The 12,107-nt window shown below is 40.8% G+C and overlaps 1 protein-coding gene across 1 annotated transcript; it reads right to left on the reverse strand.

The window, feature by feature from the left end:
• Nucleotides 1-1,800: 1,800 nt before the first annotated feature.
• Nucleotides 1,801-8,010, reverse strand: bsdc1 (BSD domain containing 1). The gene is made up of 11 exons (XM_018697841.2): nucleotides 7,907-8,010; nucleotides 7,269-7,323; nucleotides 6,623-6,739; nucleotides 6,339-6,506; nucleotides 5,985-6,039; nucleotides 5,534-5,649; nucleotides 5,355-5,423; nucleotides 4,380-4,464; nucleotides 3,795-4,283; nucleotides 3,509-3,612; nucleotides 1,801-3,416 (listed from the first exon to the last, which is right to left on the reverse strand). Exons 1-11 carry the CDS (start codon nucleotides 7,915-7,917, stop codon nucleotides 3,387-3,389), a joined length of 1,299 nt encoding a protein of 432 aa, XP_018553357.1. The 5' UTR covers nucleotides 7,918-8,010; the 3' UTR covers nucleotides 1,801-3,386.
• Nucleotides 8,011-12,107: the final 4,097 nt, after the last annotated feature.

Here is a 12,107-nt window from a genome sequence, read left to right on the forward strand (position 1 = left end):
CCTGTGGTAATGTAAAACACACACACACACACACACATACACACAACAGCGCCAAGCCCAGGGAGCAGTGGGCTTCAACAGGAAATTCCTTTACAGACTTTCTGCTGACTAAGGCCTCTGAGTGGGAACAGAGCAAGAAAGAATGTAATGTATATGGTGTCTGTGTTGTTTGGGGTCCGGTTAGGGCAGCATATGCACAAGCCATTAGCACGTGGGTGAGAGGGTGCAGGTTTCAGAATAAAAGAGCAGTCGTATCAAGAAATAAGTAGGTAAACGTGGTTAAGTTATTTTGTCCTTGGGAGACGACTGTAGTGTCATTACAGCCACAAAAAACACAGGCTCTTGTGTTTAAAGTGGTAAATTTTATTCGGCTGATCTTTTTGATTTCATCCATCAACATAATTGCAGGAGATCAAGGTTCAAGGTTGTGTTTATTCATCCATAAAATTGTGGAAATTTCAGAGGGAGATTGGCATCTAATATGAATTGCCCTTTGTACCCATGCTATGTTAGCCTTGACACCGGTGGAATGGACTGATGGTCATGCATCAAAATAACAACCTCATCTAACCACTGTCATCATTCCAGCTTACGACCACACCCACCATACACCCTCCCCACTGTGTGTGTGTAGACAGTAGACAGTGGCCATCTTTACAGGCAGCGTCCATGTTGCAGAGCCGGCACGCCGTACAGGTGTCCCTCCACTGTGACCTACATTAGCCCAGCTGATGCCACCACAAAGACCCAATCAACATTTCAGTGACTCTTCTCTAGAGGCATCCACTGAGGGGGAAATCTAGGAGAGAATCTGTTTGAAAACGGGAGGAAAATTTCAGAAATGAGGTTATTAATGCAACTGATGATGAACAATGGTAGGTGAGAGAAACATGTGGCCAGTCCACGTCTGTGAGATGGATGCTGCAGCTGAAAGAAAAGGAGTGGCAGGTTGTCACCGGGGCTGCCCAAAAGGACCAACAGCACCATCAGGTGACTCATTCTTAAAACTGCAGGTATTTTTTCAGTTGTGGTTCCAAAGTTTCCAAAGATACCAAAAAATGCCTTGCTGAATTATGGGGGAATGTGTTTAAAATGATGCACAGGAAAACTACAATATCTCCATGTGATGATATGGTGCAGCCATCACTGGTGTGAACTATACCTCAGCTTCAATGAAAAGTTGGAACAGCTGATACAGAACAGTGTATGTATGATACTATGAGAAAGTATGGAATTGGAGGATTTTTCCAACATTTCATAATGACAACTGAGCACAAAGTTAAGAGTTCAACAAACCACAAGTTGTAATATATAAATAAAGTTGTAATTTTAATCCTTATCTGTATTTGTTCAAAGTGCTGTTCCTCTGTAAACTCCCCACCCGCAGACAGCTATGTAATTCTGTATGGGGGCACGAATAGCAATAAACCTCCTCTCAGGTACTGTCATCTCCTAGGAGACCATATTCTAAAACATATTATTTTGGTAGTTATCAAGTAGTAGTATTGGGGAAAAAAAATCTTTTAAGTTTTTACTTCCACTGTGACATTTCAAAAATCAATGGACCCGTTGTTTCCACAGTCAAAGACAAACAACTGAGTTGCTGAGCACATTAGGTGGTGGTTTGAGTGAAGTGTTTTGGTATGAGTGGTGATTTCCTGTGCATTGCTCACACTGTAATTGAAGATACTCCACTAATTATAATGTTTTTGTAGCCTAGTTTTGATGCCAGACAGGTTTTTCCTTTTAACAGCAAAATGGCCGAACTGGATTATTTTGTAATGCAAGACGCTGAGTCCATTAGCCATGAATCCTTTAATGACAACGATCATTTGAAAAATATAGTGAAATACTCGACTTAAAAAAGAACTCTGACAGCTTTGAAAACAGATGTGTGAACAGCTCTGATTAGTTCAAAGTGTGAATCTGAAGGGAATACACTGCCGAGAATTATAGACATGCAACACATCGTCAGAACACAAAAACCTGAAGAACAAGCCAATGTCTTGACCAAAAAACATACAACTCAACATTAACTATCTGCACAATGTTTTGCATAATGTTATTGCACAGACATGCAATCCAAAGCACATAATACAATAATTAAGCATTTATTTTAGTATAAATATTACACCTCTAGGCTTATTTTTTTCTCAGCTACATTACAGATGATGGAAAAAAAAACCATGAAAGCATGGAGCGTGCCCACATTGCTCATTTGTCTACTTGGCACACTGCCTGCTGAGCTATTTTGTTCCAAACGTGGGTCGACAGAGAAACTTAAAACGTCACAGATTTGTCATTGTCTCCTATTGATGTAAATACCAAGAGATCCTACCCTCAATCTCAAACCAAAGAATCCAGTATCACGTCACCAGGACCAGTTGTCTTTATTAAGTCAAATATGACTTCTCTCTTAATGAGTGATAGTTAATGAACTTCCTCTACCCAAGTAAGACAGACAGAAGTGAAACATTTTTTAAAAAAATGACAAAAACAACATGTAGTCTGCAACAAGCTCATATGCTCAAATCAATCACCATGACAGAGAAAGGGGGGAAAGAACTAATAATGACATATTAGCTGGTTGTGTTTCAGATGACTGACTTGTAACAAAAACATTTGGATAACATTACCACACTACTGTGTGTTTTACAAGGCCATATATCTAGATTTGGGAGTGAATCCAAAATGAAAAGTGCTCTGTAAATGAAGGCCAAAATGTTTTTTTGTTTGTTTTTTTTTTTTCATTTTGAAGATTCACTTGCATAATAAAGACGAGAAAGAAAGAAAGCGGGGCACAGGTGGAATCAAATAAATTACCGTCGTTCAAAAATCACTTGCGGAGTATTTCATCTTAGAAAGGTTAGAAGCAGCATTACAGTTTATGGCTATTGTGCAGCCTGCAGTTAAGTCATTGCCCAACTTGAAATACACTCGCAACGCACATGATGTATTTAATGGCATAAAGAAAAAGGAAAAACAGCTCCTCTCTTGCTGTTGCGAAACATTTCACATTCTGACTTGTCACTGTGTGTCCCCAAGCTTTAAGGTCAGAATGATAACAACCTCTGTCTATTACTAGTGTCATAGGCTCTAAGTCAGAAGTTACTCCAGGAAATAACCAAGACCTGAGTTATAACCCTCGCTAACGGCCTATCTGCACTAAACTGACAGCTGACGGAGCAGTCTAATTCTTATTGCCTTGGTCTTCCCGTTGCTCTTTTCAACAGGTTTCCCAATATGGTCCAAACCCGCCAGAAAAATCCCCTACTGACAATCATGACATGGTGACAGTGTGGACAAAGAGTTAAAACACGTTAAGCATGGTTCGTCTGCCGAGAACTAGCTTTAATGGCGGGACAGAGTTCGTGTTGCAGCGGTTCTCAGTCCCAGTTCTCCCAGTCTTCATCCAGCTGGTAAAAGATGGGGAAAAAGGGGTTAGTAAAATATCCCCACGTTTCATATATTAACCTCATGTTCAGCATAGTATTGATTCTACACTAACCTCTCCAGGGTCTTCTATTTTAGAGAGTGCCAGTTGGACTTCTTCCTCTGTCATGTCCAGGTCAAAGTCTTTCTCCCAGTCCTCACTCACATCTGTGCTGGACCCTGGAGGGGGGAAAGACAAATTTGGAACTCTCTGTGACCTTCACACTCCTGCTTCCTCTAAGCCTATTTAGTGGAAAACTCATAACCATATCACTGAACTTAATCCTGTTTAGATTTGTACTCCCAAACCGGAACAGTAAGAATCTCACTGCCCACAGAAAAACATCCTCAAGTCACTATACCTTTCTTGCCGTTGTTAGAGGGCGTAGACTTCCCACTGTCAGAGTTGAGCTCAAACACTCTCAGGTCCTGTGGCCCCTCTTCCTTTGCTGCCTCTGGTTTAGAAGCAGGGGTCCTCACGGATGCCCCATCAACAGTGACCTCTGGCTGGGTTACAGCTTCCACTTGAGCCTCAGGAGGTAAGTCACTCTTTCCAGGCCTCTGCTCTTCTTGTGTCTCGTCTACAACAATATCTTCCAAACTAGCTTCTGTCAGTTTCTTGGCCAGCTCTGTGGCAACAGGCTCTGGCCTCACTTCCACCTGCGTGGGCAGGCTGACGCTGTCGCTGCTAACTGAGAGGGTGGTGTCACGCTCTTCACTTGGAGACAGGATGGGGCTCAGCAGTGTCGTTCCTGTGGGTGCTGTCGAGGCTGCGGGCAGCTGGGTTAGGCTGTTATCCAGGGGGGGTGTGAAGTTGAGTTGAGATGGCGACGAGGCGCCAAGGAAATCATCTGACAGTAAAAGGCAAGAACATCAGAGAGCCAGCGTAAGTGACATTTAGTAAAGTTTATCACATATATATTCATTTAAAACTGAGACAAACATACCCTCCTCTTCCTCTTCCCAGCCAAGGGTCTCTGTGTGTGCCGTCTGTTCTGCTCTCTGCTTCAGCGCTACTCTCCTTGCCTCCTCCTAAAATACACAGTCAGAGTGAACTTTAAATTTGGAATTATGCAAGAACTTCAATGTGTGTCTATCACCGATTTATTTATTATTCCTTGCATTAAAAAATGTAAAGTCAGCTGAGATTCTGCACCTCCTTTATGTGTACTTTGCTTTTCCTTTTGAACACTTGTTGTGGTGTTTGTTTTTTTTTAAATACAAAATACTGTGCAAGAGTTTTAGGTACTTTAGATGTTTTGATCCACCATATTCTGAGACGATGGGCCCAAACATATAGCCAGTCATAAAGAACCACAATATCTTCAGATACAAGACAATACACAATACAATAGATGGTCTGATTTCAAAATCTTGGAGTTAGACAGAAGACAATGAATCAGCTGAAATCCACAGAGGAACTGTGGCACCTTCTCCAACATTCCTGCCATAAACCTTGAAAAACTAATGCAATGAATAATGCAATGAAACATATCACCACCACAGGCTTCACACTCACACACAATAACCTTAGAGTTCAAACAACACGTCACTGACACAGTGTCAAAAATCAATATGATGCAGTCAGCCTCACAGAGACAGGATTGATGGATCAAGATCTGCTTTAGTTGGTATTTGTTGATGAAATGGTCTGTAAATGCTTATTAGAATACACTTGATTGATTAAATGTTTACATTTTAAAGACCAAATCACAATACCTTTTTCAATTAAATGTGTCATATGATCATCTGATCTGATGCATGTGAACAATTTTTCCTACATAAAATAACAATCCATACTTGCCCTAAAATTGGCCAGCAGGTGGCACCAAAGACAGTGTATTGAAAAAAGGGGAAACTACACTTGACATATAGAGGATAGTCTGCAGTTTAGTAGACAGTACAGAAAACAGCATGATTACCTGGTCCAACTGGAAGACTTTGTAGAAATACCTCTGCCAAAATTCTGAATGGGCTACAGCTGCTGGCACCTGTAGATAAAAAAACAAACAAAAAAGTTCTTATCTGATTTACTGGTTTAAAACAAAACTACAAGCTAAGCCCTTTAACAATAAGTGTTGAGAAAAGCAACAATAGATACCATTTTGGTGTAAAGGGCTCGTATAGAAGGACTGTTGACCAAAAGCTCTGAGATTTCTCCTTTCTTATCTTCCAAACTGAAGCTGGACAGCCAGTTGTCAAACTGCTCTGGGGGACCTAAATGCAAATAAGAGAAAATTGTGTGAACAAGTAAATGTAGATTAACCCACCTGTCTCTCCACCCGTCCCACAATTACCATGATAAACATGTACACATGAGTACTTATTTTGGTGAATTAAATAATAAGACACCACACAAATCCAGCCAACACAATTCATTCAAATTTCCCAATGGGCAAAAAAGGCAGCTTTTGAAGTCAGATTAGACAATCCTAACTGTTACAGCAGCAAAAAGAAAAACAAATGCTTCGGTGTAGATAAGGAGTAACTAGAGAGCTAAAATACTAAACACAGTATCAGCAACTGCCACCTACTTTACTGCGTACTCTTACCATCAGGCTCGTTGCAGTATGTAGCAGGGTCGGCTTGCAAACTGTAGAGACGTGCCTGCAGGGAAAAGAGTTTCTTAGCTGTGGTTGTTTTGTTCCTACAAGCATATCATGTGCTGATTTCCTTAGTCCTGTAGCCTTTTATAACAAAACTAAATAAGCCCTGAATCAACACATTGTTAAATATTTTCAAAGAAACTAACCAATAACGTTTTCCATTCATTTGTTCATCACACCAGGCCAGAGCACAATGACAGTGCTCAGCTCTGTCATTTGATCATTTAGACACTTATCATTTAGTGGTTCTGTAAAGTGGTCACAATAACTGGTAACTCTAAAGTCCATATTTCAGCTAACCTTGGAGCTGTCGTAAACCTCTGTGGTCCCTGCTGGCGTCGCCACCAATGTGATAACATCACAGTCAATGGTTTTATCGGGGGGTGGAGCAAGTGTGTCTGTTATGACTCCCAAGAAACTAGAGAGGCTTTTCTTCACCTTCTCTGTGGTCTCTGAGGAGCCTTCCACCTGGAAAGCAGTAAAAATACACATTCGTGTTACTGTCTGTACATATAACAGTAACACAGATACACTGTCAAGAGATATTGAGATAAAGAAACATCCAAGACAAGGCTTCAACTTACTGCAAGTTTGTTTCTGACAGCAGTGGCTGTCGCCACAATGGAGCAGGCTGTGTCATGCTGCACCACAGTGGAGAACTCTGTCAGGTCTCGCTTTAGGAATTCTAAGGCCTCAGATGACTGTAAAGAAGAGAGTCCAGTAATCAAGACCAAGATTCCTCACTGAGAAATTCTTGTTTCACTTAAATGTGTATGTACGTAAAAATGTAACCCAGAAATAAAACAAGAAAGGCAGTTCACTGCCTTTGCAACATAGTTCAGGCAGCCTGAGTTCAGGAACAGCAACCTCCATGTATTGTAAATGACTAGCTGTCAAACAGCTGGGACCAGTTTTTCTTGTTTACTTATAAATGCTGTGCTGCACCAGTTTTTTTTTCCTGGCACAATCTAACTGACATTTCTCTAGAGTACAGCAGATTCACTAAATTCCATTGCCCTTTTATACCAACTGTGTGGATATTGTGTGCCGTTTGCAAAATTGTCACTGCTATTTTATAAATCCAGTGAACACCTTTAAGAAATCTAAACACTAAAAAGATGAGTGGAGTTGATGAAATGTTCCTGTGAGAGACATCAGCGCTGTAAGTGTTGAGCAGCTGCTAAAAATAGAGTAAGAAGTACTCATTATCACGATGTCGACGTGGATTACCTTTTCTTTGACGGCCTGGAAGCTTTGCTGAAGCCAGCCTCCCCACCAGCCTTCTCTGTGAGCATACACACAGTCACACATTAGCTACTCTGCACAGGCAAGAAATGCGCAAACATAACACCACAACTGCAAGACACTGGCACATTTGTCAAAGGTACAAAAAAGGTCTGTCAGTTTGGCCAAAGTTAAGACTGTCAGCAGCTGACTTTCTCAATGTATTTTTAGCTAACTTACACACACAGCCTAGCAAGCTAAACGAGTTAGCTAACGTCAGTTATCAGTGTAGTACGAGTTAATATGACGACTGTGTAGCCTTAGCCGACTGCTAAGGCTACACAACAATACTAACTGTAAGAATAAACCAAATATACAGCCTATTTGTGGTTACTGCGTGGTTTCAGCTGCTCTACACCACAGCTAGCCAGGCTATGCTAACGCTAGCCAGGCTGTGTTTTGGTAAACAAATGCACTTCCTGAACTGATTCCGGAGGCTGTATAATACAGCGTTAGACCAAAATAATTAAACTAAATCTAATCAGATACGTAACACAACATGGAACACGATATGTTCACGGTCTCGGTGCTCTACGCTATATTATATTTTTAAACTAAAATTAAAACTGCGAGTTCACTCTCACCCTTCAGCCATCTTCAGACGATGACATCATCAGTATTTACTGAACTCTAACCCCGGCTGCATGGCTTTGAAAAAATACTCACGTGATGCATTATGACCTCCCTTCTGAGGTGCACAGAAAATCACAGTCATACATGCTGAGAGAGAACTACAGTTTAAAATACTCTTCTTTTCACTATATAATCGGAAAATGTTTTACAGATATGTATGGTAGCTGCAGAGGACCAAATCGCACGGCAACGCTAGAGATCGAATGGTAAAGGCCAGTGTAGTACTGTTAATCTAAGATGTGATGATATAATTTCTCTCAGTTGTTTTGGTGCATCGTTACAAGCGCTGTGTTTCTTCATACAGTCATTTAAATCTGATATATCAACACCAGTGGTGGAGGGAGTTTCAGGTGCTTTTAATACCACACTGCCAAAATAGTCTGGTACAAGTTAAAGTCCTGCATTGAAAATGATACTTAAATGCAAACATGGAAGTAAAATCATGAAAATTAACTATTAATTACTATTAATGTTAAAAGTCCTTAATGCAGAAAAATGCCCCCTGTTACTATTACACTATTAAATATTATATCATGACATGATAATTACTCATGCTTTATGGTGTGAGCAGAACTTTACTGTTGTAGTTGATTGAGGTGGTGCTATATTTTTTTAATCACTCTATTGTATAGAATTACAGCTAATGATCATTTTCATCATGAATTAATCTGCTGATTATTTTTCGATTCAGTGATTGACTTATGTAAAAATTCTAAAAAATAGTGAGAAATATCCATCGCAGTAACACAGAGATCGAAGTGACATCTTTAAAACTTTGTACATCTGCATATTTACACAGTGAGTGAGACAGACAAAGGAAAGATTTCTGTAAGAAAAGTTGAAAATATGTGAATATAAGATAATTTGAATCACCTTAGGCTGAATTGTGTTATATTGTTGAAACATGTTTCTATGCGGTGTTGTGTGAAAAGTAAAGAGATGAGTGTGAAAAGAACCAGGAATCATCAGAAATTAAGTCAATTCAATTTGCTGTCAGTTTCAGAACACAGTTGGCAGAAGTGCATCAAAACAAAGAAGGAAATCTGTCATATAATTCCTCCATGACGGGGACTAGTGATTTACTCATATGCAAGGTGCTTTCTTTTCATTAAAACTCATTTAACCAATAAGCTGGACATGAAACCAAACAAATGTATCCTGCTCAGATCTTTCCTTCTTGAGCCTTTATGCTGGCTAATCAGTGTTTAGTAATTCCAACCTGAATCCCCTCATAAAGCTCCTCCTCTTTGTACATCTGTGGACGTGCCTGAGAGTGTATTGCATATGCGTGTTGACCCCCCCGCCTCCAGCAGCTGTGATTTCTCCTCATCAGTATTCTGGGTGAAAAAAGGGGGCTGTGGGCTTTACAGAGCACAAAATGAAAAAGAACAGGCAACAAGCCTTTGGAAGCGTCTTAATTGAAGTTCCCCTTTTATCCAGACATTGCACAATGTGTGTGTATGTCCTGCAATATGTCTCCTCTGTCTGGCCCCTCAATCCTCTTAATTGGGTCTTTCGGTCCTCTAATTAACTCTGTCAATGCAGGTTGTGCTGAGCCAAGTTGGGACAAGTACTCCTCTATTGATTAGTATCTGAAGCAGTTAACTTATCCATCTGTCTGCATGGGCATGGTGTGATAGTGTATGAATGACATTTAATTCACAAAAGGGGGAATGTGTGTTATCATCACTGCATCCTTTGTGTTGTTGAAGACTTCAGTGTCTAGTCGAGTGTCGGGACATTTAGACATTTAGAATTTGTGTCAAGAATTTTCTAATTTTAGTGAAGGAAACAGACACTCACTCACATGTGTAGAGCAGCCAGATGAGCCACATTTTGTATCTTTTTAAAGCAAGTTGATTTAAATTAAAAATAGGTTGAAATATTCTCAATAACAGCAAAATAAGATTTTAAAGATTCAGTTATCAACAGAATTTATCTAATGTCCAGCATTGAGGTTTTATATATTAAACTGCCCAACACTTATCAACAATGTGTGACACTTAGTTGCACATAAATGACAATAATCCTGTGATAACTGTACATGTATATGACGCTGTGAAAGGCAAAACAAGTTATTTTGCTTTTGTTACTTTAAGTACATTTTGCTGAAAGCACTTTAATTCAGGACTTGCAGTATTATTGCCACTTTTATGTAGTATCTGAACACTTCCTTCACCCCTACTGAAATGACCCTTCTCTGTATCATTGTGTTTTAATCTTCAGAGCTAATTGTGCACAACATTGTGACTAAAACCAGTGCTGCCACTGCTGGTTAGCGTATGCTAAAGAGCACCATGATGACAGCAGCGGCTGACCATAATGGCACACAGAGGACCTGCCCATATTGTATGATTTAAGAAGCATATCCATTACACACCACACTCATCACACCCACACACACACACACACACACACACATGCTCCAGACTGCTGATGCCATACCGTGGGTTAACACCATCTGGTGCCGATCAGGAAACACCAGCTTTGCACAAGTCAGTGTCTCTAATTATCTACCTAGAGCAAAGGGAGGCAGATCCCCACTAATCTCCACAATGTGTTCTGCTTCCCATTCCCACCTGTGTCCAAATAAAGGGGGGGCCTTGTGGGAGGACCCGGGGTCTCTGTGTCAGGGGACTGGGGACCAGGTGACACTGCAACGCCAGTCCCCACGACAGAAGCTCCACCGCTTGGTTTGGCTGGCAGCTGCCTCCCCCCACTGAGACATCCCACAGCTGACAATCCCCCAGCACTGACAGAGGCTCTTTACAGTGTCAATAGCCTCATATATTAGAGCTAACCGCCTTTGTGGTGAGTGAGGGTGTCAGGCCTTTTGGCCCGACAGCGCTTGTTACCATGATGAAATGTAGATTGAATGGAGGGGGTCTGTGTCCCAGGCACGAGAGCTTGGACTCCCCCGGCCTTTGTGTCCCACGCATGGCTATTGTTCAGGCCTATTCAGGGCTCTCAGGATGGGGAGGAGAGGGGTAGGAGGGAGGTGGGTGAGAATGAGTGTTACATCTCTTCATTTCTCCCCTGATCTCCAACTCATCTGTCAGCCGTGGGAGGATAAGCATGTATTTTACACGCTTGATTTGTTGCTAAGTGAAGGCCAGCCATTGTTGGGTTGTTTGACTAAATCGTGTTCATGGCAATCAGTGTTTATAGTAGTTCTGTTTGTGGTTTAGTTGAGTAATCATTGTTATCAGTCAGTTAGAGGTTGATTTTTAAAACTAATGCAACCAAATTTGATGTAAATTTGTGTTACTAATATGTGGAAATATTCATTAACAAATAAAAATAAAATCCTGTTTGATTTTAAAGGACCTTGTGTTGGACTGACTGCATTATGTCCTCTGCTTTAAATTTGCCCTTTGTGCGCCTCAGTCCATGTTCTCATGAGACAGTGACAAATCGTCGGCATAGAGCTAAGGACGTGGCTATGTCCCTCGCCTGCGTCAGACAAAAGTGACGCGCCTTCCTGGCGCCTGTGTCGTCCTTTCATCTCCTACACCCTGTTGAGGTGAAGATGGATGGTCCCCTGGCTCCAGAGCACCACACTCAGCCTCTGTGCTGGCGTATTGTCTCGCCCCTTCTGTCCCTCTTTAGCTCTTTAGAGGTTGGTCTGTCCAAAGCTGGTTAGCAACCAATGACACCCTTTCCTAATCATCCATTTTTGCACTGTTTCCTTGTCTTTCCAAACACCAATAAAACCCCTTCTGTTTAGTTAAGAATATGCTGTTGTGTATTTCTCATACAGCTGATGTGTGTATGTGAGTGCATGTGTAACCCCCCCCCCCTTTCCAAAAAAAGTGGTTGCCTTAGAAAAATAAAATATCAAAAATATGACTTGTTGTCAGAGTAAAGTACCACCACTCACAGAAAATCAGTCAGAAAAAATACAAAAGAAGAGACATGAAAAGAAGAAACAGGCAAACAGGAGTTAATATTATCTTAAAATTTTAATTTAGGAAAATAGAAATTCTGCACAGTAGGACACACCAGTTCCATTTTCTGACAATCAGCACAGTTATCAGATAAATTACAGTCTTTGCTCCTCTGATAAAATCCCTTGTGCATTTAGAATATTTCTGTATAAACAAAGCTGAAGAGAAAAATTATTTTAAAAAAGTAGCAGCAGTTTGCATGGCA

This window comes from Lates calcarifer, linkage group LG19 (assembly GCF_001640805.2).
Source record: "Lates calcarifer isolate ASB-BC8 linkage group LG19, TLL_Latcal_v3, whole genome shotgun sequence".
Classification (NCBI taxonomy): Eukaryota; Metazoa; Chordata; class Actinopteri; family Centropomidae; genus Lates; species Lates calcarifer.

What these genes read in the sequence shown, in the direction of transcription:
- bsdc1 (XM_018697841.2), bottom strand. An exon ending in ATACTGCAACGAGCCTGATG is followed by an intron (nt 5,650 to 5,984) that starts GTAAGAGTACGC and finishes ATTTGCATTTAG; the next exon opens with GTCCCCCAGAGCAGTTTGAC. An exon ending in AAGTCTTCCAGTTGGACCAG is followed by an intron (nt 4,465 to 5,354) that starts GTAATCATGCTG and finishes TGTGTATTTTAG; the next exon opens with GAGGAGGCAAGGAGAGTAGC.